This window comes from Scomber japonicus, chromosome 4, assembly GCF_027409825.1.
Source record: "Scomber japonicus isolate fScoJap1 chromosome 4, fScoJap1.pri, whole genome shotgun sequence".
In the NCBI taxonomy this organism is placed as follows: Eukaryota; Metazoa; Chordata; class Actinopteri; order Scombriformes; family Scombridae; genus Scomber; species Scomber japonicus.
Window position 1 is genome coordinate 21,577,114 of NC_070581.1, and position 26,573 is coordinate 21,603,686.

Below are 26,573 nucleotides of genomic sequence, written 5' to 3' on the forward strand. Positions count from 1 at the left end.
GTCGCGAAAGCATCCACGAATAACTGAAACATAGAAATGCCGCAAATGTTTTGAACAATCTGGTTAATTCGGAAAATGTAATTTCCCCTGCCAGGATTTTTAACGTTGCGATGCGACGCACAGGGAGAAGCGCCCTGCGCTCCCGGTAGAGGTCCTGTGGGGACAGGAGTATCACACTACACACCGGCCGAGGCGGATATACATATTGGAGGTTTGAGGGCAGCTGCTGAATTGAGGCAAAGGATTTTTTACCCAGAGAGCACTCGGCTCTCTCCCACGGGCTGCCTCGGTTAATGGTGATCAGGGTGAACGGGGTGGTCGCCGCCTGCATCTCTCTCTGTGTGTGTCTCTCCCCTCCTCAGCGCACAGGCGCCCTGCGCTCCAGTCTGCTGACACACCGGGAGGACAGTCCGCACTACACGTCCGTGTCATTGGACTCTATGTGGATACAAATCCCGAGCAACACAGATCCATGGGGATACTTTAGAGGGAACTGCAGCCTACGACCTTTTACATGAGAACACGTAAGTGACTAAAGATTATTTGAGAAAGGCATATTTTTGAACAGCATGTTCCCAATTCTCCAACTTGAAACAGCTCTTATAATAGATGAAATTCTCGACCACCATCATATTTCATGTATATTATTAGTCGAATTACATCAAACAAATTGCCGCATATTCGAATATAGCCTATAAACTCTTCTTAATGAGCAACCAACGAAATGAAGCCATCCTTTTAAGTGATTTAAATGATAAATTACTACTCTCTGCTGTGTTTTCACTTGGATGCGTTCATATGAGTACAGGATGAAATCCAGATCCACGCATGGAGCTGAATTAATGAAGCCATAAACTGACTGGGCTGTTAAATCCGGCATATGGCAGAAAGTCGCCAGATGAGCAGGGGACACAGTAAGACTGAGGACACAATTGGTCTCTTGTGTGTTGACGGTTTTATGATAATGAAAGTGGAGCCCCTTGGCCAGGCCAGTCCTGAACACAAAGATCATTCTCTACAAGTTCGGTACTGTGGGCGCTCGCTTGGTGCTGAGGCAGCGAGTGTGTGTGACAGCACCATTATTCACCAAGATGCATAATTGCATTAGTCTTACACTGGATAGGAAAACTGTCTTGATAAGCTGACACAAAGAAAAACAAAACTCGCTGCAGATGTGGTTTGGTTGCACATGTTTTCCTAATTTTTAATTCTAATAAATATAAAGATCTCTGGTTACATTTGGCAAAATTGTAGGTTTAGTTTAGTTGTAGTACATTATTACAGTAAGGCATCCTTAAAAGGCTGCTTTGTTTATGTGTCCTCCTGGTCACACAGTTTACAGATGTTTCTAGTCTGTGTGCCAGACACAATTCACAGCCAGTAAATATTATTACTATATAATATACTGTCATTATAATGTATATTGTCAATTAGCATAGAGGGCACAAACAGGCTTGTCAACATCTTAATTAAACAGCGTAATTAATTACAATAGGATTCAGTACAAATAGCTGTAATGAAAATCTGTCATGTGTTCGGTTACCATTTCATTAACACTCACATTTTTGCATGTTTTAGCCTAAATTTGGTCCTTTTAGCACAAGAGGCCCCCGATCATAATCAGACTCTTCTGTAAAATAGAATCAATAGAGCAGCATCTGGAAGCTGGGCTGATTGATTCAGGAAATCATAGTCCTTGCTGCCTGGAGATGCTCATGAATCTTGCATGTGTCCCTTCAGTGTGTATCTGCTCAAACAAAAGTGGAGAGAGAAATAGGGCACAATTGAAAAATTGGACATCACTTGGGGTGGGACTGTAAGCATTTTGTGGGAGAATTCATTTGGATGTAATGTGTTGTATGACTCTTTGCTTTTGTGTTTAGCTATTTTTACTAAAGAAATAGGAGCACGCGATTCAGATTTATCTTCCCAAGCACATAACAGAGATCAATAAGGAATAGAAATGTCGTATGTATGTGTGGTGAATGGGGCGTCTGCTTAGGTGCAAGTGTACACTATTTATTCCTGATAAAAGGAACAGCACATACAATTTGGCTGATGTGAGAGGCACACATATCTTTTAGAGTGACTCCAGGGAAACAAAGACAGACCATCATGTAATGCTGACTCTCTGTCCAAATGCAATTCCTTAATGCACTTTGAGAGTTGGAGATCTAATAAGAAGTGGAAGAGCATCTTCAATAATGAAACCCCACCTGCATCTGTGCTGCAGAGTGAGGGCTGGGGCCGAGAGGCTTCATAAATAACAGAAGACAGACCTGACACGTGCTGCTCCAATGTCTGGGAACTGCCAATAATCCCCCTCATCTACTAAGATGCTGTTCTTGCACACTGAGGGGTTGGGGTTGTGGTGGTGGGGGGACACCTTGCTTAGTTTTAGTTTGTAGTCATCAAATAAATGCAGCCCAGTGCAGCAGCTTTACTCTGTAACAGCCCTTCAGAGAGAGATGGGGGTTATTCAATCACCTTTTACTGACGAGGGGGATACAAGAGGAGCTTTCCTGCATAATTTAGCCATTTAACAACACAGGGGAGGAGAATTGCTTCAGCTGCTGAAGCATATTGAATTGTATGCAGATTTCTTTTTTTACTCCCTTAATTTCTTAACTTAATATCAAGTTAGTCCTTAATTGTTTCTGTATGAAGACTACAAATCTGTAATAACTCGTAATGCTTTTGGACCATGCATTTCATGAGACAAATCCGTATCATCATCTTCACTCAGGCATTAATTTAAGTGTTGTAATCACAGGAGCGTTATTGTGATACAAATTAATTTCCTCTCCAATATTTGAGTTAAGTCCCCTGCAGCAATTAACCTGCATTTGTGTAATTAACCTGTGCTTGTCACTATCTAATAACTACACTATTGAGGCTCAGCTCCCTACTTTTTCTAGCTTTGTTGACTGAAATAGATTTTTGCTATGTGTTCATTATCTCAATGTTTTACCATGAAATGGGTTATCTTGTGCTAAAAAGGCATGAAATCCAGTCACATGAAAACCTATTGATTTGCAATCTGCCAACCTCCATGTAAACAAACAGTGTGTATTCCTTTGTTATGGACCATCTTGTTCTGCTATGAAGAGAGTTTTTCTTTTGAAACAGAATGTGACCCTCACTGCTGTTCTTAAGACTGACCCGGTGGCTGACAGAGCCGCAGGCTGTCCCTGCCATGAAAAGATAGCACTGTGTTGAGCCCCAGCGATTGACCCAGCAAGCCTCATGACTGTCCTGTTTTGTCTCGCAACAAGTCTCATGAGCATGATTTATTTAGTTCAGAAGTTACCCTCAAAGAGCAGCTTTCATGTTGTCTATACTGCTAAGAAAATGACTCAATAAATAAGGATAGGTGTATGCTAAGTGTACAACTCCTGTGAGTAAGTACTGTATATCAGGTGAATAAGCTAAAAGACTGTCTTCGTGACAGTAATCCGCTTCTCTCTACAGTACACTAAATGGAGGTTTTCTTTCAATTGGCCATCTGCATCAGTGTGTGTGTGTCTTTTTGTGTTGCGACCAAGAAGGAGAGAAGCTTTTTATCCCCCCTTCAGCTGCCGAGTGCCTGAAATATTTAACAGGGACTGCACTATTTTTGGGTTTGTGCTCAGTTTGTTGTCGAGCTTATGTAATATCAACGTGCATGGCGCTGTTGTATACCCAACGATACACCATCGACTCGGCTAACTTAAGCGTAGCGATGCCGTAAACAGTATGATTTTGCTGCCATACTGCACAGCACTATCCAGGATACTATACAGCTGAGATTTATGATTAAATCGGAGCAAGGACTCCTGCACCATCTGTGCACTGACGAATTTAACTGCCTTTTTTATACAGTGTCTTGTACCTCAAGGAAGCAGGGCCAGTCCATGTCGTCTCAGGTTACTTGTTTCTCTGAGATATCGATCAACTCTTCTCTCTTCCTCCCAAATGTCCCCATCGCTCCTTCTTTCTCTCTCAATTTGTCTCCCTTCTCTTTTTGCTCTCCTCTCCTCTCCTTTCCGAGGTGTCAGATTCTCTGACTCATGCCCTGGTGTGGAGGATAGGAGGAAAGCAGGGATGAAAGAGAAGAAAGGAAAGTCATTTTGCAGATACAGAGAGTGACCTTCATCCAGTAAGAGGGATGGGATAAAAGCTGGAGTTAATACCCTGCCAAAGTATATTCTCCACCATGCCAAAAAACCATTCAGAATGATATATGGTTCTAATAGAAGCTCTCTAATAAAAAGAAGTGTGCCATTGTAAGTCAAGGCAAGGCAAATTACCAGAAAATTCCAGTGTTGAATCCAGAGGGATAAACACTCTGGAGAAGTCAAACTGCATAATCAAATGAAAACAGCACTGCAGCACATGACATCCAAACCCAGTTAAAGATTTACTTAAATTTAAGAGATCTACAATATGAAACTGTTTCTTCCTTTACCGATTAGTTTTCAGCTGAGATAAGGAGCGCTAAATGACAAGAGTACAGTATATCAGCCTGGGCCATGCTGTCCCCATGCTAACTAAAGCCAGCATAAATAAAGGCTCAGACGGTGCCACTGTGTGTCTGGAACCAGCAGGGAGATAGGAATTGACAGCCCAGAAACACGGCCCTATAAGGTTCATTATCTGTATGTTTGTGTTGTTTTATCTCCACTGGCAATAATGAGAAGGAGGAAGAAACTCGGGTTCACCTAATGAGGAGATGGGATCCTTTGCGGGAACAACTGCATCAACACTTGATCAATGTATGTAGCCATGCTCTTTCAAGGATATATGCTTATAAATAACCATAGACCCGGAACAAACTAAATACTGTGCTAGCCTGACAGTCGTTGAAAATGGACTGCCATAATGGTGTGTCAATTATGCTGCTGTTGCGTTAGCTATTGGATTCACTCATAATTATGCAGATTCTGCCACAAAGGCTGATCTGTGTCTTAGCTGCGTAGACAGATTGACATGATTGTAAGTTGCCGTGACAAGAAAAAGCCCTGAAAGTATCGATTACGCCACTTTAAGATATGACAGACTTTGCAAATGCGATCGTTTCTGGTGTCAATAATTCATACAAATTGTATAGCTCCTGAACTGTCAGCACATTGCTCAAATAGGAGAATGACAGTAACCATAATGTGGGGAAATAATAGGCTTTTGTGTCTAGATAAGAGACTTTTAGTCCTGAATAAAATGTGTTAGGGAAGGGGGGTGTGGGTGGAGGGGAATATTATGATATTTTGTTAGGAGTAGGAAGCTCATTTAATAACAGAACTGACAGTGCTCCAAATTTGTAAAATCAGACAGAAAAAGCTCTACCCACACATTGTTATTGTAAAGGATGCGTGTAATATTCTACATCAGTCATTTTGGATGAGAAACTTTTCAGCAGAGTGGTTTACACTATCTGAAAAAATATTGTGTAATTTTATTCACTCTTTAAAACGCTGCAGATTATAGATCAAAAAAAGGCAGCCTTAGGTTAATCTTATCAGCGTTGGGCCACATTTAGGCACAGGGGCTGCAGCGAACACGGCTGTTGGCTTCCTCTCTGCTGCAGAAGAGCCGAACTGGCTCCAGGAGCAGCAGGCAGCCTGGGGGTCTGATAACCCTCTCTGGGGCCTTGCAGTTGACAGGCGGCTCGCACTGCCGGCTGACATGGCTATGCTTTAACACCAGATGAAGCCAGGGGCTGATAGGAGAGGACAGTCCCCTTTGCGCCAAGGGCTGACCCCTCCCATTATATGTGACAGAGCTAAGACAGACATGCTGAGAGATGAAACACTGCTCTTTAATTTCAAGCCTCTCCTGTTTCACAGTTAAAGCCTTTCTACTTCTGCCTATTTTTTCTCTCTTATCTCAGTGGGAATTGTGAAAGTTCAGCCATGGTGAAGGAACCTTTTCATACTCACATCAAGTGCCTTTAAATCTTAAAGTTGTGAGGTTTTTCTTGTAATAGAACTATAAGATTCATGGACATTGAACATAAATGAGCCTAGTTTACTGTCAGTACATCTGATAGAGCTAATAATTTGATAGTGGACATAAGATATAGTTTCTGTAAGTCTGAGAGGACATTTAAAGAATGCTTCATTTGCACAATATTTTTTGCATGTACAGTTTTCTCTCCACAGCTTGGCTTATAAAGCAATATTACAGTACAGATGAATCTCGGCATAAATGGTGGCTGTGATATGTAAAGCTAATCCAAACATGCAGCCCCTATCTGAATATTTCATTAACATGAAACTGAGTTCATTTAATCAAGGACCATTTGCATAGAGTCATAATTCTGCAACAATTTCAGTTGTTTTAATATGCAGTCGTTTGCTCTGTTAGTTTACCACCTTCCGCTATTTACAACCATACACATTCCCTTCAGTAGAGTCATTCATTGTCAAAGCCTCCAATTGCTAGTGAGGTTTCCTTATATATATGTGTTCTTGTTCTTGTGTGGATGCGTGAACATGTTTGTTCCCTGAGGATCTCATTTAAGTTTGAAAGAGACAACTCTGAGTGACTGACCGCCCCAGATGAGGAGCATAGAGTACTTGTTTTCTTTACCCTATTGTACCGTTTGTGCTTTATTGTCTTGTTCATCATCATTGTCATCTCAGGAGATGATGCTCTCATTGTGTCATCCCATGCACTCAAACATGGAAGTAGTTTGAGTTTGTTTGTGACAGCTCCAGAAAAGTCCTCTTGTGAAACTTCTCAGATCAAAGGCTGTCCGCTCTTGTGTTTCAATCGGACAATTTCTGTGTGTGAATTGTTGGCTCCTTTCATCCCAGCAGCTGTATGAAGGTGTGTGCGCTTTGTTTTAGTGTAGACAGACCTGGGAATGTGTGTGTGTGTGTGTGTTGTGTGTGGGGGGGTTGTGTGAGCATGTGTGTGAATGGTCTCTCACCTCCCACCCTCACCATGCGCGTGTACACACGTTGACACCCTCTCACTTACTGCTACGTATGTGCCCGCCTGGGAGTCATCCTATCCTCTCTGCCTCCGTATGTTTATTGAGCAGACACTCAATCCCCTTGACCCCCTGTATGTACTGTATGCAGAGGGGAACCCTGTTTCCATCTTTCACCATGGAGACCTGGCATGTCCTCATTTCTTCTTCATTTCGCCTAAGCCGGCCCAGAGCCGTCTGTTTGCCGGTTGTGCGAGGGACGTGTTTGTGTCAGAACAGGTGTCCATTCCTCTAGACAAGAGGGTTGTACAACTTCCTTTTCATCTTGGCAGTCTCTGTGGAATGGATGCTCCTGAAAACATGGCAAGAAAAAAAATGTTGCTGGCGGCTGTCAAGGGCTGTATGCTGGTTGCTTTTATCCATGACATCTTTGAAGTAGGCATCATAGAAACTGGACCAAAAACACTTCTAGACTCTTCATAGCTTTACCTTAAAGGATAAATCCAGGTTATTAGATGTTCTGGTAATAAATCACCTGGCCTTAGTTTCACAATTTCTACAATTATAACATTGTAAATTTCATATCTTACAGTATATAGGTTGTGATATTAGTGAGGTTCATATACTGTAATAGTTGTATGTATATTTTGATATTTTGTATTACTTTAGATATCATTAGATATTAGATATTAGATATGATTTCTTTTTTTGGCCTGCTGACCTCTTGCCAATTTTTAGTGCTCCAGTTTATTGTGGCTGTTGCATGTACTCTGACATGTTTGTTTTGGTCATCTTTCTTCTTGTTCTATTTATGGTTTATGGTGGCTGGCAAACTATGAACCGAAGCATTGCTGACTTCAACTGCTAAAGTGTGTCTTTGTTGCCTTTGCTTTCCCTCAGATCTATTGTTTAGACCGTGTTGTATGGGAACACAAATATGACGGCACTCAGGCCACTTAACAAAAATATGCTCTAGTGGCCAAAACAGAAGTTAATAGTGTATAAAATCATGTAATAGTGTATAATACACAATAGAACTGCAAGTCAATAGTGGACAGGTCTGAAATGTAACTTACAGTATTGTTTGAATAAGATTCATCTGCTCTAGTGTTGAAATAAACCCTCACCTCATAGACTTGAACTGCTAAACTGGCTTTATTCACAAGAAAGTTGGAATTTAGTATATTTCAAAAACTGTCAATGTGAGCAAAGTAAGTGGTCATGGTGTATTTTATTTCTCTCTCTTTCTATTTTTCTGTACTTTGTTTTTATTTTTGTTTTTGTATTATTAGTGAGGGGGTTTTGTTTTTAGTTGTATGTTTTAATGTTTCCATGTTTTTACTATTATTGGGTTTTGTTTTTATTTTTAAATTGCATGTTTTTTATTTCCAATTCTTACTGTTAAATGTTTGTTTTATGTAAAACACATTGAGTTGCCGTTGTGTATGAAATGCGATATATAAATAAAGCCTTGAAATCTGGGAGCTCAGTGGCATCCCTTAAAGCAAGCAAGACAAGACAAGATGCACAAACAGTCAGTATTGTAGATTGTTGACAGATCATAGCAATTTCTTTGTTGAGTGCAATGTCATAACTGATAGGAATGATAACCAAATGACTAATTCTGTAATAATTCAAAATGAGCCTTTTGTCTCATATTTTTTCAGCTTAGTTGTGACAGACATGTCCTTTATGGACATTTGCTTTTACGTCAGTCATTTGGTTACACAAAGTCATGCTTAATTCAGTATAAAGATGAATACAAGCACTGACTCATAACAGAAGCTGCTGTTACTGGATTCAGCGAGGCAAAGCAGGACCAAGGTTACACAGTCACAGTCAGTGACAGAGGAACAGGACAGCGGATGGGCTCATGGTGCGACTGTATATTGGCAGCCTGGCGCTGCAGTCTGCACTTTGCTAATTCCCTGTTCTGAGTTACCAGGTCTAATTTAGAACAGAGGGGCTCTGTTCATCATGGAACGCTGCTGCTTGGGATTCTGGAAATGAGGAGTTCAGAGGCTCACCGCCCTCACACAGACACAGAGCACATGCCTTGTTATCAACCCACAGAGCTGCACATAATGATCCCTCCAACCATTAGCTCCTAATGCAATAAAGCACTAACATTTTAGCCATGCCCTTCAGTGCCTAAACATAATGAAGTTAGTCCATGGGTTGCACAAATGTGCTCTGTGATAACATGTGTTCAGGATGCATCGATCTAAGCTTAAATTCATGATTACTTGGCCTGACAGCAAGCAAAATGTTCCATTTTTTGTTTATCTCCAGTCAACCCCCTGGGCTTTGTTTGGTATTTATGGAAATTGTGTGGAGATGGGCTTTTAACTGATCATTTTGTAAGTCAATCCAATGAGCATTTCCATAACAAAAAAGCAGAGGTGCAGTCTAATCCAGCAAAATGACACTTTGCCTCACTTACTACCCCATTTTCACAGACTGGCATGTCAGGGTGTGCCACGGACATGAAGGAAATACATAGCACGTACAGGCAGTCAAGTTCTGTGACATCTTAAGAAGGATATGCGCGAGCATTTGAATGTGTCTTTGTAAGCATCGAGTGCATAAATAAATCAGTGAGGCAGCGGTGGCCTTGTGCACTAAGCAAAAACAATAAACCTGCCTGCAAAAAGTCTCTCAGGATGTTGGATCTCATCTAAAATAATACCCATTTATTAAACATAATCTGCTCCAATAGTTCACCAAATCTACATCCAACATGCAGATTTATGAAAGACACACAAATGTCAGGCATTGTCAGTGAGACTGCAGCAGTAGACTTGTATACATTACCACTGTAGGCTGGTTGGAATGCACTTGGCGGACAAACAAAGAAGAGGGGAAAAATTTTTATTGCGTTGTTACTGAGTATGGACCATAATCCTTTATGATAAAGAGTGAAATAGCAGGAAATGGGAAATACTGACCTGATGATCTAGAGTCAGTGAGGTGGAGAATCTGAAGCTCTTAGTATTTCTAGTTATGTGTTTCTAATGTCTCAGAATGACTCCACTCAACAAAACTAAGATCTTTTAAAATTATATTTAATTTCAGGCATTATTAGCTGATTTGTGGTTGTTTCAGACATGCTGTTTAATTAAAAAACGGTATTACTGTTGGTGAAAAATCCTCCCAAGATCAAATGAAGACATCTGGTCCTTTTCAAAGAAGAACCAAGTTTACAGGAATGTTCCTTAATAAATCCAAACATTCATCTTTGAAATTAGTGGGAGAAATATTTACTATTTAATAGCATGTCTCCCCTTTTCCATGAGTGGATCCAGAGCAGAGTTATTATTACATACATGTCATTAAGTCATGAACAGTATTTAAGAGCTAAAATTAGGCAAAACGTCGAACTCGTTTGTGTGTGACTGTTACACACAATTTTATTTTGAAAGTCCTGTCAGCAGCAGCCTGAACAGAGACACACAGACAGGTGAGCCTTAGCCTCTAAAGTAAGCTCTGATGTCATAGTGAAAGATCTAGTCATAAGTTTGGTATTTGAATCAAAAAATAATACAAATAGAGGTTTTTGAGATGATTTAAAGCATCACTGTGGCTCTGTAATGAGAATCTCAGGTGATGCTTTTATAACATTACTGCAGGTAGTTACAGAACAGCACAATGCCCACAGATTTCTTTACATTAATTGTGACAGTCTATGATTTGTTATTTTTAAATGTTAATTAGTTTTATCTCAGATTTATGGTTAAGTAGTCCATCAATAAAAGAAATTGGAAAAAAAAATCATGTTACAAGTCCAGTTTCAGGCAAGTCAGTAAATGCATATTCAATAAAGTAAACATTTTGCAGAGTCAGGCTATTTATGTGTGAATGTGTGTGAGCACATGTGCCCATGAAAGACAAGAGTGATAGAGAGCAGGCACACACACACACACACACACATACACACAATTATTTTGGCTGTCTGACAAAGAATGTCCCTGCCAAAGTTAAAACCAAGCCCACGCTCTTGGTTTTCAGTGATAGCAAAGTGGTTCTCTTTGAGCTCTGGGCTTTTCAGATTTCACTGTGGATTTCTGAGATATTTTTACGAGGATTTCTTACCCTTCTGTCATTTTATAGACGGACTGATTAATCAATTAATAGAAAAAAAATCAGCAAAGTAATCGTTAAGGGAAAATAATTGTTAGTTTCAGCCTAATGGAAAGAATTCTGAGTGTTTGTCTTAATTCTGGAAATGTAAGTGTCATTGCCTTTTCATTCTGCTAATCATGCTGCATCTCAAACCCACTTATTTATCCATCAAATTGTCCAAACTGACAAATGTAAGGAAATATAACTCAAGAGGAAACATAAGTGATTGTGAACTAATTATACACATTATGCCGAGCTTGCGTGCAGCCAGGTGACTCGCACATTAATCATCATGTGCCGTGTGTCACATAACTGACATGCTGGTAGCTGCTGCCACATTGTCATTCTGAGATCAGTACAGATGCTTCTCATTTGTTATCTGTGTATAAATTCTGCTCTGTCTCAGGACGCTGTTTTGTTGTTTTTTTCTGTGGCTGATTGTGATGGAGATAAAACCATGTCCCCAAAGAAACTCCAAACATATTCAATTTCATGAAAACTGTTTCGAATTGGATTTGATTAACTTTACGTGAATCTCATGCCACGCTCGTATGACAGGATTCTTTTTGTCTATCCAATTTCAAAAATCACTCATCTCGCTGTGAGAGAAACTGCTGGTCAGCTAATGAAGACGCAGATAGTGTATTAGTCATCGACGGCCACCGGCAGTCTGTTAGGACCCCAAAGCTCCAAAGAGATGTAACAACACTGACACTGCTCGTCAAAATTCTGCACACATAATGGTCTTCATTATGACTTTGTTATGAATCACCATCAACATTACAGAAACACAAGCTAATGAAAATAGTCCTCATAGAGATGTCCTCCATTTATCGGAATGCTTTTGATCTAAGGGAATTATCATTCAGTCAACAATGTTCTTAGATACAGTGAAATTATTCAGTTTATGAGAAATGAATAAGAACATGGCCATTACATTTAATAGTGGCACATAATGTTCAGTGAATAATGATACTGAATTAATGTTTCTTGTCGAGAATGTTAAATGTGTGTTTGTGTGTAAGCCTTTAAACACTACATCTTTGGGTGCAAGCAATTGTATTTGTGAGCACATATTGATATGTTTATGACATGAAGTGTTGCATATTTTAGAGCTTTCAGTTATAATTTATTTTAACTTCAGTCCCTCTGTTCTCTCTCAGAGCAGCACTGAAGGACCTTGGAGAGCCAGAGAACAAGTGCTGGCCTTCGTTTGACTGTGTGACCAGCGGATGAGCCTTGTTCATGCGTCTCCCTGCGTGTCACTCCCACATAACTATGAACTGTGAGCAGGACTTTGTAGAAGGGGGCTTGGGAGTGACCCTCACATTACGACTGCTCATGCATGGAAAGGTACAAACCGTCTGCTCACATTGTTTATAAATGACTGTGTATGCTGCACAAAAGTACTCAATGTCCCAGTGCCTCATTTTATACCTGAATTATAGATTTCAAGTATTAACCTTTTTACCTCTTTTAAACTTTAATATATTATAGTTGTATGCATCTTTTTGTCATGTGTTTGTTGTGTGTAAGGAGAGCAGCAAAGGAAGAATTTCATTGCATTGTCTGAACCTCTGTGTTTTTACCATGCATATATGACAATAAACTTCTTGAATCTTGAATCTTGAATTGATAAACAATTAAATGTCACTAAAAGGATGTTTTTGCCTTTTAAAAAAAAAGTATTCATATTAACATTTATCTCCTTATTTTATCTCTGTATTTTAGGAGGTTGGCAGCATCATAGGAAAGGTGAGATTACTATTTTGATTATGCTATACAAACTTCTGCATGTATAAAGGTTTTAATCTTGAAAGAAAATGTCCTTCATCAGATGAGGTAGATGTTTTGAAATGCTATGCCTGTGTCTAATCTTATGTAAATCTATAGTTATTTTCCATCATGCTTAGTCAAAAACCTTATTGACGCCTTCTATTTGGATTCATAATAGGCCTTTGTGGAATAATTTTCCTCTCCATCTTGATTCTGTTTTGAAGTCAACACAGAACACAAAGCCCTCTAAATAAATAATTGTTTTTCTGAATATCCCCATCCTAAATGTAATTGCCTTAAACCAACCCTCTTAAGACCTCACACCCACCCCCCCACCCCCCCTAATGCAGCACAGTAATCCATCAAACAAAAACATTAGTGCATTGACTGCAAGCCTCCTGTTGAAACTGAGCTCCAAAGACATATTGCTGTTGGCCCCTTGTGGGCACTTTTAATGTCTGTTAGGAAGGGCATGGCTGCACTATGTTGCTTCAAGAACTCCTGCTTTAATGCCTTGTAATACAACACCTACATAGGACGTCAATAGAAGGAGGAAGAGGGACAAAAAGAAAAGAAATTAATGCAGAAATAGAAAAGAAAGCTGTCACCATGGATGCTGCGATGTGTTGCAGAAACCAAAACATATCAGAGAAAATAGAGAATGAGAAGGAAGGGAGAGGAAGGGAGACATGAGTTTGGTGCATACTGTGCAGCTCCACAGAGCGAGGCACTTGATCTGCAATACTTGGACTAATAACTTGTCATTCCACCCTACAAGCCTTTTTTCTTTTTTCTGGAAAACATCTCTTAGAAGACTGACACCAGAGTCACAATAGGCTGCAAATAATGTGTTTCCTACAATGTAACATAAAAATAGCATTGGAGGATGATACTGTTTTTGATACTCTTGTAAGAAAATGGTTATCAGTGGATGCATGAAGGTGTGAAACAGAGGTATAACAGCTTGGATGGACTTCAGCCAAAAGAAAACACGGAGAGGAGAAGAAGCAATCTAAAAACCAGCAGAGGATGTGCTGCTATGTGAAGTCTGACAATGTGTTTTTATCCCTGGCAGTATGTCTTCAGAAAAGCTGCATATACAGACATTACTGCAGGTGCACGTACCCTTTAGACAGTCAGATGTGTTCGATTTCATTTTGAGACAGTATGCGGAGGACACCACCACCACCGCGATACATTTCATATTGAAACTCTAGCTGAAATTTGTTCTGCTAAATTCCAGTCAGGCTTACATGGTTTGAAATAGCAAGTTCCATTTAAAGGTTGAGGACGCTGTGATGTAAGTATTTTTCAAACCAAGCACATTTGACTCACTTTAAAGCTGTCCTTATTTTCTCTTTTACAGAAAGGAGAGACTGTGAAACGAATACGAGAAGAGGTACAGTGTCCACGATTTAGAGCTTAAAACCGCAACGTATGCATGAACGTCAGCATGTTTCACTCTTCGCTATGTTTGATTATATTATGCGTTTTCGAATGGTTGGTTGTGTGTGTGCATGCCTCCCATAAAGCAGAAACAAGCACGTTGTTCCCTGTTTCTCTTTTGTTTTTGTTTTTTTGAGCTGACCACATCTCATCATTTTTTATTTTCTGCCCTCTTTGTCTGTGACCACAAGTAGCTACATCTCCAGACCAGAGAAAACATAATTCAATCTCAGAGGGCCTCTAACGCTGGTCAGGCTTTCTTGTATGTATTAATAATAAAGCACAGTGCTCTCTGGCTGTTTGGGAGCTTTGAGTCTGAAAAACGTACAGAGCAGGTCTATTGTCCGAATTGCCTTTTGGGCAATAACGGCACCTTTTCAATTTAAATCCACTCTCTCCATCATTCACTGTCTGTCCTCTAGCTGGCTGCTCACACACCATTTCGCCTTCTCTTTCTTTTCATGTTTAAAACAGCTTCCTTTTTCCTCTGTTTGCACCTCCATTCCCTCTTTATAAATCTCAAGGGTGCAGCTGAACTAATGCCGCTTGGTTAACTCTTTGTATTAGAAAGTAATTAGGCTGTCACTGTGATTCTTTCTCTTGCTGCTAAGGTTTTATGTTTTACTTTATGAGGCAGAAGGATAAACAGAGGAATAGTGGGGTCATGGGACAATGCTACCCCACAGAGCTGCTGGATAAACCACTCACCCATGGTAGTCATCCAACCATTCATCCAGCCAGCCCACTAGTTTTGTCCTTTGTTACTTCCTAACTATATGAGCCTCATCCTGTCAGTCCCTCCCCAGGCTGCACAGCCACAGTGGGAGCGTGACTCACTGGAGTGACTGGAGAAAATATCCCAGAGGTCAGAGCGCTGTCCTGTCTCTGCTCATGTGACTTCAACTCAGAGAAATACAAGGACACAAAATGGAGTGAGATGGGGGCAGGAGATTTATCATCTGAGGGCAACGCCTCGAAGAGAAACTTTATTAGATTGTCAGTCTGTCAAACAGAGATGTGCTGTATAGCTGTTAGTGTCACCTCCTTTGCCTCATGTCACTTGACTTTCATACCCCTGGGTGTGCTGCACTGCATGTCTGTGGCCACTTTAAATCCCTTTGTCAGTTTGAAAACTAACAACATGCGTATTAAAGGAATAGTTACATATTTTTGAAAACACGCTTTCTTTTTTGTCAAGAGTTAGACAGAAGGTAGATATAACTCACATGTCTGTACATTAAATTAATTCATTTAAACTACTGTATAGTCACAGTAGCAGTTAGTCAGTTTAGCTCAGCATGAAGACTGGCTCTGTTGAAAGGTAAAAAAAAAAAGAAAGAAAGAAAATCCACCTACTAGCACCTCCAAGAAGTCAATGCTCCTGACCTAGAAATTGTCCAGATAACTTTTCTGGAAAAACTCAAATTGTCATTTTTATACTATGTTTTTTTTGTACAGATTAAACAATGATTGAGCCTCACTGTTTCTGGTAGGAGGATTTTTGTTACTGTAAGACAGAGCACAGCTAGCTGTCTGCCCCTGTTTCCAGTAAATGCTAAGCTAAGCTAACCAGCTTCTAACCGGCTGTTGGTTAGTGCTTCATATTTCTTTGATGTTGACCTTTAAGTGACCCACTGACCTCTATTCTCACAGAGCACCGCTCGAGTCAACATCTCAGAGGGCTCTTGTCCAGAGAGGATAATCACCATCACTGGCTCCACAGACAGCGTCTTCAGAGCCTTCACTATGATCACATACAAACTGGAGGAGGTAACTATAATGCACAGCCATCTTGATTCATCTCATTCAAGTGAATGGGAAGGTGTGTTCAAATGTTTGACTGGTACTGTACAAGTGAAACCAGCACATGATAAATTTTTTCCAAACAACCAACAACTTTTAAGTTAGTTTTTTATAGAGAACTCTGATCTGGGTGCAATCAGCTATATGTAGAACGCTTTTTGAAGTTGTCTGGGAGAGGTGAAAAAAATGCAAAAAGCTATTTCATCATTCCACAAGAAATCATTTCCTGAGTTTCATCCCAACAGTACCACTAATGTGCTTTTATCGCTATCGATTGTACTCTAAAATGAAGTGATGGAAGCAATAAATATAGCCGTACTTTGTGGCATTTGATGTGCCTTCAGATAAGTTTATACTGCAGATTAAATATTTCTGATAAATTGATGTGGCTGCTGATGCAAACCATTTTGACTTCTTAAAGAAGAACAGTGTGATCTGTGTTGTACAGAAAATTGCTCGTTCTCGTTTGTTATTTGTTGGGCCATTTTACATAAATGCTTTTAAAATTTTACTTGGCAACACTATCTGGAGAAAGAGTTTACCCCATGAAGATGCTAATTTGTACCTAGTAATGAGAAGAATTTGTTTATCTTCTAATGAGTTAAAGATGACAGGTTCCTCATGCTATTAATCCCCATGGTGACTGTCCATCACTGCACTAATTAATATGGTGGAATCAGAGCTGTCTTCGCTGATTTAGCATCACAGCAGACTCCAGCAAGGAAACAGGTGCTCCCTGCTCAGGTCGGCAGCCCTCAGTAAACACGCACTAGCTGGGAGCACAGTGCAGTATTCATTAAAGATCTTCTACACTCACCTCTTTTCAACCCTGTGTTCATGCTGAAACTCCTGAGTTTCCATGGTAACACGTTGGCTGACCCACTGTGCACCTCTTCTACCATAGTTGAGTTATTGTATGTCTGACACCTTTAATTAAAAGCAAATGGGAATAATCTGCTTTTTGGCCACTGACTATCAGACTTGATGTTTCCGTCACAATAGTTTATGATCACACAGGAGCACAGACTCACTCAACAGTGTGTGTGGTGTGTGTCCTAACCCTAACCCCAACTGCTGTCCTCTGAGGGCCAAAAGACACATTTATCCAAGTAAAGTGATTTAAAAATAGGAAGAAAAAAACACCTCACCATCATCACAGTATCAAACAGTATTCTAATAACACACGATATGCACTACAGTATCATACATGTTTTTCTTAGGTGTTATAACACAGCATGCATAAAAGCCACATAATCTTTAAGCATTGGAGTTTTTATCCCACCTGCAACACAATATGCTTTGGGGATTAAGCCCACCGACTCTTTGTGTGAGCAGTGCTTGCGTAACGCGCTGTCTTATTTCTGCCAATTCGCTTTGAGAGTCTCTTAATGCGAGGATGGCACCGGGAAGTATCAGAACGTTCACAGTTGTTAAGATGTGGTTCATATTTTTAGATCAAATCAAGAAAATGACGCCCAGAGTCTTGTGATTGTACAGATGAGCTGCGTGCTCCTTTTCTAATGAGACAAGACGTCAGAGAGCCCTATCTGCCTTGCTAAATATAGACACGGAACAGAGTAGCATAAGAGCCATATCAGGATATGCTTTTCAATCTTTAAGTTCATAGTTACTGGAAACATAATGTTTTCCTTTCATAAGTAAAATCCATTAAGGTTACACATCCACACTGTCCAATCTTAAGTCAGACTCTTGCTGATTTTATTGCAAAATGGCCTCAACACAACCCACTGAGAAGCAAGCAGCATGCTTTGCATTCTGTCAAACATTTGTTGTGGGTTGAACTCTGATGGGAAGGGAGACAGCGGTGCGTATTTACATTTCAAAGGTTCACAGAGACACACTGTTCATTAATTAAAAGCTCAATCTCCACCCACAGCAGAAGAGAGACAGGATGTTTGCTACCTGCACTGTAAAACTATTAATCAAATCGACATGGTTGATGGCTCCAAATATTATCATACGGAAAACGCTGAAAGTGGATACTGAAACATGCTTTGCACACATTCTTTTTGGGCTGTTATTATCTTGTGAAACTTTGGGTGTACATGTATACATTTTAACTGTAGATGTAAATGGAGTTGTAAACAAACACGGCCGTGTTGGACTTACTAAAACCAGCGTTTTTTGCTCTCAAGTACAACTTTTCATCACAAAACTTCGAAGGTAAGACAGAATATCTGTTAGTCGCTGTAAATAAGTGGTTGTTTACCTTTGTATTCTTTGACTGCTGGTTCACTGAGTTTTTAGCGCAATAATAGTGGTACTGTTGAACTCGCCAGGGTCTTAGCTTTCATATGAGATGCTATTTGTTTGTGTACCATGAAGTATCAAAACGGTAGCAATGGAAATGTGGAGAGTGGGTTGACTTTCTGACGCTATTCGGATTTTGATATTTGATCATTAACCTCTTAACGCACGCTGTTCCGTTCACGGGACGGGACGGATGTTAGGAGGTAGCCACACGGTCTTCTGAATGTTTTAAACACCAACCCTTAAACATATGTACTCATGCCGTACATTGTTGTAAAGCTTAGATTGTTCTGATTCATTCAAGACCACTCACGACTTATATGGTTGCTCACAGCCGTAATAGTATTACCGATTAGCTCGGCTAGCCACTCAGCTAAGTGAGAAAAGCTATAATGCCTACATACCTTCAAAGTCTTCCCTTTATCCACAACGATCATCTTATGACTCAGGACTTTCTGTACAGCTCGCCAAGTATCCATTCTTGTGAAATATGAAATCCGTTTTCATAAAACCGGAATATTTTCCTCAATATGTCCATGTATTTAGTCCAACACGTAATGTAATAACACAAATAACAAACCATATAGGGTCTGTTTACGTCATTTCCTGACCTGCGCGTCCATCTCAGAGTACACGTGACTAGATGTTTACGACCGTGAGCCTCTTCTGCTTCTGACGACACCACACACAAGCCAATCGGTGTTTAGGATCAGGCAGTACATGCAGAGACATTGCTGCTACTCCCACTGGCGTTACAATGTAATGTACCTCGGCGGTTTCAAGCATCAAGTCAGTTACAGCGAGGGTATGTTCGCTTCCTGTTTTCAAAATAAAAGCACCAACTCTATCGTTATGGTTTTCTTAATAATAAAAGGCAACGGGTGTTTTATTTTGTGAAAATGACCGGAAGTGCGTTACTCGCTACGGCTAACTTGAGTGGCTCCGAATTCGCAGGAACAAAACTTTAAGCAGATGTTATTTGGACAAATTAGCGTCACATTGTGGATCTAAAGGGCTACTTTCTCGCCTAAAAAGGTTAGACATGTGGATAAAGTGGTATATTTACAGAGTTAGAGCTAAAATAAAATCCGGCACCGGACCTGGCAACCCGACTGCTGGAATTACTTTTTGGTTGTTACGACTACGATCTCGAGACATTAGATGGCGTTGTTCTGCTCATTCTACATATTCTACCTTTAAATACTATTATGAAAAGACATATTCCATTTAAATCTGTTCGTTTGGTTCTATTCAAAATATTTTGAGAAGTAAAGCCCAAGGTGACGAGGCTCAGGTGGTACAGTGGGAAGGACATGTGGACATTGTGTTCTGCCTCGGTTTCTTGCCGCAGAGTGAAAAGCTCAAAGCACAACTTGCACAGCACCGGTGGTGCAATTAACGTTTCCCCTTTCATGTAGCATTCAGCAGTCCATATAAATGATTAAACAGTCTTTCCAGAATGCACGCTGGACTGGACTCCATACAGTACATGCTGTCCAGACTCCTGTAGGTTTATCTCTATGCACATATAGAAACATACAGATACAGAGGCAGAGGGTATACATGCAGATGGTCTATGCACTCTTTGCCCCCCATCCATATCTACATCTGCCACTTATACTGTGGAACCCATTGCCTTTTCCTGCTGTTGGGTTGATGTAGTACAGACTGGGCTTGGCTGTGTTGTAATTGGATGGGCCAAAATCATGAGTGCCTGCTTTGGCTTTGACTGTTGGCTCATCAAGGGATGGCATAATTGGGGGGTGGGGGGGTAATTTTACTTAGTTTTTATGTTTGATTTGACACATCCAGTATTCAAAACATTTAGCCAAGTTAATTAATGAGAAAGTGTTTGATGAAACTGAAAATGAAAATTTGTTTAGTTAAAGCTGGATCTCCGATTCAATGCCCATACAGGGCTAATTGATGGAGTTAATACTCTCAAGTGACTTATCTCTCCCTCCTTTTCCACCTTGACCCCTGGTGTCTGATCTTTTCCTCTGGGGGTGCCTCTCTCTCTATTTTGTGTTTCCTTTTGACTCTCACCACATTTTCTTTGCCCATATCTCCCTCCAGGACCTCACTGCACTGGTGGCCAATGGCACCATCAGCTTCAAGCCACCAGTCACCCTGCGGCTGGTCATCCCTGCCAGCCAGTGTGGCTCTCTCATCGGCAAAGGAGGGGCCAAGATAAAGGAGATCAGAGAGGTGAGCAGCCAGAACACAAATCTACTCCATCCTCCCTGTCCTCGTTGCACAGGCTGGTCATACATAGAAATATGAAGAGAACAAATCTGCTCCTGGAAATGAGGAGAAAGGCTGCAGCTGGAAGAGAGAGATATTTAATTCTCCACAATGCTGCTGTTTCTACCCTGGTGTGTACAGTAATTGCTCTGATACATTCTAGGTGTATACTAGATGTTTTTATTCAGAATCACTACAATTATAGTTCAAGTATAATATAGTTCCAGCTGGAAAGCCAGTGATCAAGTTTGTATACAGCAAGAAAATGGCATGAAATAATGAATGTATGAATAATTTGTCCAAAAAAACAGAAAAGGAACAAATATGCAAAGACAAGCATTATGAGTATGTCAGTTTTGTGAATAGAAATATAACTTTACCAACTTCACAATTTACGAAGTATGCAACATTTTAGACAACAGGACTAGGAGTCTTGCTCTGTGAGGCTGCACAGCCTTGTTTTAAGCTAAATGCTATTGTTTGCTAATAACTTCATGCCAATCCATCCAATAGCTGCTAAAATATGTCAGTCTTGACAAAAGTGGTGTACTGACTGTCACACTGAGATTGTGACTAAAAATATACACAAATCATTCAACATTTTCGATTAAAAAAACAATGGTTGTTACATATCATTTTATATGCACTTAGGTTGGCACATGGCTAGAATTGAATTTAGCCCATTGAGTCAGGAAATTAGTGAGACAATTCTGTCCAGATAGATCACTTTACACAACATACAGTATGACTCAGCAGTGGCAATGTTCAAGGGGAAAACTCATGATGACATTTTAGGCCCAGTTGAAACATTAGGATTAAATTTATCTGATCTCTTGCCAGAGACGTCAGACACTTTAACTTTAGCTCTGTACTGCTCTACAAATAGAGTCTCTGTCCCATTGCCATTTTAGCCCTTTACCTTCACCAGCAATGGCATCCAGTTGATTTTCTGAGGTCAGACAGGTCATTAGCTACAGATTAAAGGGGATCTGTCATGCTCATCCTTAATTTAAGTCATATAATATTAAAAGTTAGAAGTACTCAAGTAATGAGGTAAGTGTATGTAGTAGCTCTGGTAGTAAAGTGAGAAATTTGTTTCACTCACTTCACAACAAAAGTCTCCCATTATTTAGTAATTTAAAAGCTTTTATATTTAAGCTGTAACACAGAAAAAGTTGGGTTTGCATCAGCAGTAACTTAACACAACTCTAATACATAAAGCTAGTCAATCAGAACAGAGTGGGCTTATAGGGAAGGGTGCCTTAAAGAGACAGCAGCTACAACAGCCTGTTAAAAGACAGACATTGAACATAAATGATGAATAAAGGTTATAATTTAAGATATTTATCATACATAAAATCTAAGATAAATAAATAATAAATTAGTTTATTGAGCTGCAAATTATGAAAAACTACTCTAGTGGAGTCCAAAAACAAAAATATAGAGCTCATGAGTATTTATGTTTAAACTTACACTTGCCTGCATACATGCTTTATTTGGGATGTATCAGGTAAACCATACGATCTTCTGATTAATTACTTCATTTATCTCTAATCTGACAGGACATGATGTTAAACTTTAAGGTCAGCAAAACCAGGAGGGGGGCACGGAAAGAAGGCATAGCAGAGTAATCACAACTTGTGTTATCATCAGAATCACACTGATCTTTTTTCTTTTTCTTAAAACCCTATTATTTTCAGAGCACCGGAGCTCAGATACAGGTGGCAGGAGATTTGCTGCCTAACTCTACTGAGCGAGGGGTGACGATATCTGGGAATCAGGATTCTGTAATCCAGTGTGTCAAGCTCATCTGCACAGTAATCTTGGAGGTAGGAAGTGAACTATTCCTGTCTTTACTGTACCTAGCCGACATTTTGTCAGAGCTCTTCTGCCACAGCTACACAAAGGAAATAACTGGCATTGATATGCATGTTTTCATTTCACCAGTATATGTAGTTATTGTCTTTTCCACTTCAGCAGAAGTTATTGCATTATTAGTAGGTTGCCTTAGTCTTCTTTGTTTGACAGTGACAGTGTTGCCTGGAAGTTGACTAGATTCAGAGTGTTGCTGAACATCTAGAACATGTGAAATACCAAGAAATGATGCAGTTTCTTTATTCTTTGGACCTTATATATTGTAATCTGCCAGACAAGACATTGGATAGAGTCAAAAGGTGCATCTCAAAGGTCAAAGCTCAGTATTGTTGGAGAGGACAGTAAGCTGCTAACAGAAAACAAACTGGCCTGCAGCGAAATCTGTCCACCTTTAGACAACAGCTCTCTTGAGAAAACTGAGGAGGAGATGAGAGAAAAACAACCGCAAGCACAGTTTCTCCCTGTGTGTTCATGGAAGTGCACAAGTCCTTTTTGTTTTAGCATTGCAGCTGGACCTGACTGACTAATTGCTAGTTTGATCCAGTTTTCCAGGGCTTTCTTCAAAGCAAGTTTCATTAGGATTCTGTACCAGCGGCTTCTTGCTTTTGGCTCCAAGATTTAAATTATGCAAAGCTATACAAAGAATTTGCTGTGACTGCTCCCGCAGAAAAGATGCTCTACATTTTAAACCCAAAAAACAGTATCCCCAACACTGCAGTTATTTGATAAGATATACAGTGTCATGTACACTGCATAAGCTCCTTTACTTACTGGTGTTTGAAGAATTTTATCTCCCTGTCAGTGGATGCTCCATTTATCCAGAGGGCAAACCACTGCAGAGCCCAGAGCCCAGATGCAAACTCAAGCACAGAGCTATTATCCACAAAGAGCTCTCACTACACTACTTCAATTATTCAATGAATTACTAATATCATCAAAAGAAAAACAAGGGAGGGAATAATGTCAGTGTCACTAGCAGTTTAGAACATCATTAACAGTTACTGTATGATAATGTACCAGAGAGTTCAATGCCTTTTGCTCTTAGGGCTGCACTCGTTGACAGAAATGCTATGTAGAGATTATTCACGTTTGTGTGGGATTTTTCTATTTTGCAACCTCTGAACCCTCGTCCTGTTTTTTGAATCCTAAGTCTCCTCCAAAGGGTGCCACCATCCCTTATCGACCGAGCCCCTCACCAGCTGCCCTCCTAATCGCAGGAAACCAGGTGAGAGAGTGGGATTTTACCAGACAAGAGTGCTTCTCAAACTGTGGGGTGAACCCCCTTCTAGGAGCATGCTGGCTTAATTTACAGGGGATTAGAGTTAGACTTGGGGGGGGGGGGTGGAAATGTGGATTTTGAATGAGCGGAAGTTGAATAAATCTGTTTGATGTAGGAACAATAAAAGTGCTTTCAAGCTAGCGAAGCTATCACAGTTCAGATTAACAGTGAGATTAATTCAAACAGTAAAACCTAATGTTGAGCGCAAGATGAAAAGATTTTTAGTGGAGAGAATAGATAAATGTAGAATATTCACTGGTGATTTCGCTGAAATTTACGCCTTTAGTGTAATTTAATTCAAAGAGCAAAGTTTAATTTGTATATTTCATTAACACAACATAATCTGATGTAAAGGTGAAAGGAAATGTGCCGTTCATGGTTTTGTTTGGTTTCGTCTAATTTTGTTACTAATTTCCTATATACTGTTACTATTATTAAAAATGACATGGGCATAGAGAACATAAAAACAGTTTAGTCATCTGATAATCCCAATTTCCCAGTTTACATTACTGCCAGTTTACTAGACTATTTTGACCATCTTGATGCTTCTTTATTCGTATTAAGTCCATAGCCAGTCCAATATTTTTGTGTTTCCATACAAAATAATATGTTCATATTTCATTATAAAATAGGAAAATGTCATTTCTGACTACTACTCTGATTACTTAGAAATACAGCCCCAACTTGAAATTTTTTTTTTATTATTGTACAGCAGACAAAGTGTTTTTTTCATCCAGACAGTTAGAAGAAATAGTCTTTGAGGATTCTGGGAATACCTTCAGAACAGTGATACATGTTGTTAAATGACCTTCTGGGTTTTTCAGTGATTGGCAGGTAGAGTTTATCTGCTGGAGAATCAGATGTTCTCAACTGTGATAACGACAAGACATGAGAAGCACAAACTGGGACCAGGCTCACCCAAGACTTGTGTGCAGGCTCCTTGGTGGGGGAAAGGGTGTGTGTGTGTGTGTGTGTGTGTGTGTGTGAGGGTTGGTTGACTGGCTGTGTATAGATGTTGCTGTTCGGCAAGGGACAGATATCCACCCTCCCATGGAGCAAGTCACAAGATTAGCAAGTGAGACTGGAGACCTGCCGTCTCCTCTGGCTACAGCAGCAACCAGATATTCTGCATAGCTGTCAGCAGTTGTGACACAGTTTGTGTTGCCTCAGACTCTGGTCAATTTGTGGAATGGCTTTGTGTTTTTGATATTCCTCATAATAAGCTATCAAATTAAACCCGGGGCGAGGTTCTGGTCACCAGGACATGGCTATAATGAAGGCTGCACAGTGATAAAGGATGTTTGTATAATTTGTCAGAGGAGAAAATGAAGTGAAGTGGGAAAGGGTCTGCGGATGAGTCATAGCCTATAAGCCTGTTAGGTGTGTTAAAGTGTCAGAAATGCTGCCTCGAGAACTCAACTCAGACCAAATTTAATGTGTAGCAAAAGCCCAAGAAAAAAATGACATTGGACATTTTCACTCAGTATTGGAGTCAAATTTACTGTGAAAGGTTTCAACTAGCTGGTGTATATTTGCTCTCGCTAATCATTCTTCCCAATGCAAAAATAATGACTGTCTTTGAATGTCTGAACTTTGAAGATATGTTAGTAATGAGGTACATATTTCCATTTCTGTGCTTTGCTGTGTGTTGTAGGTGTTTGAGGCATCCGAATATGCACCCCACCCTATGTACTCAGTTGCCCAGGGTGGCTTGGACCTCCAGCAGGTAGGGATCATCTTAACAGGAGAATCATTCACATGAATATAAACATGTCTCTTAAATTCAGCTCATATATTTTTCAAATGTTGCACAAGGATATGAGCGATGGTTGAGCGCAGGGGTTATGTGTGGTATGTCCAAATTTACACAGTCCATCATCTGGCATGAGGCATTAAAAACAACAGCTGAACCTAAGCTGCAGCTATTGTTCCAGGCTGTCATAAGAGCTATAACCCCTCCTGAAACATGATACCATCACACACCATACAGCCACAGCTCCTCTGCCGTCTCTTTTTTAGTCCTGCCTCACTCTGCACCAGAAACATTTTAGCTTTAGGATTATTCCTCCCATGACAGCAATAGCAGATACTGTCACAATGGCAAATCAATTTTAGGGGCAAAAAAGAACATTTAATTTAGGGTAATGAAGTATAAAGAGTTAACGATTGAGATCACTCATGGTGTAAATGACAGGATTATTGCTACTAAATTTTGGTGTTTTTTTTGCTTTGCTGTATAAACACAGCTCTAATGTACTGATGCATTTTAAGGGGCGAGATCTCTTCTCCAGTTTATGACCATATAGGATGGACTGGTAATGGTAGCCAGACTGCTGGCGTCAGTCAGAATTGAGTTAAGCTAAGTGCTGTCTGGTCTGACCATAACTATAATGAGGGAGGGCTGCACAGACACCACCCTCACTAATTACAGGACGGAGTGAGGTGCTGCATATAGATAGAAAGATAGATAAGTTGAGTATCAGCATGTGGAGAGACAAAAGGGTGTTAACATATGTGAGCGTGCATTATTTAAGACAATGGGGGGGGGGGGGGGGGAGAGGGAGATACTGCAGGTAGAGATGAGGATGATGTGAGAAATTAAAATAAATGAGAAATAAAATAGAAAAGACATAAAATTAAAGACTTGGCCTTGCATAAGTAAAATATTAAAGGTCAGTTTGGGTTTAAAGCATTGCTCTTACTCTTTCAAAATGTAATGATGGCAAATATTTCAAAAGGTACAGTAGCATTCCTTGGAAAGCAGAGTGTATATACTGTGATTTTTGGACTCAACCCCTGGACATGAAAGATGCGTGTGTGTGTGTTCTGCACACTGATTATATG

General features: G+C 40.1%; 1 protein-coding gene across 2 annotated transcripts in view; it reads left to right on the forward strand.

Annotated features, from left to right (window-relative positions):
- The first annotated feature begins 224 nt into the window (after positions 1-224).
- The window catches only part of pcbp4 (poly(rC) binding protein 4), a 34,954-nt gene continuing 8,605 nt past the window's right edge, over positions 225-26,573 (forward strand). Inside the window, exons 1-9 of one of the 2 annotated variants that reach the window (XM_053317138.1) lie at positions 225-524; positions 12,199-12,388; positions 12,767-12,790; positions 14,178-14,210; positions 15,911-16,027; positions 20,408-20,539; positions 22,276-22,404; positions 23,601-23,675; positions 25,384-25,455. In XM_053317138.1, the coding sequence (XP_053173113.1) occupies positions 12,281-12,388; positions 12,767-12,790; positions 14,178-14,210; positions 15,911-16,027; positions 20,408-20,539; positions 22,276-22,404; positions 23,601-23,675; positions 25,384-25,455 (690 nt within the window). In that variant the 5' untranslated portion in view covers positions 225-524; positions 12,199-12,280. The remainder of the gene's footprint in view (positions 525-12,198; positions 12,389-12,766; positions 12,791-14,177; positions 14,211-15,910; positions 16,028-20,407; positions 20,540-22,275; positions 22,405-23,600; positions 23,676-25,383; positions 25,456-26,573) is intronic. The other variant, XM_053317140.1, reaches the window with a different exon arrangement.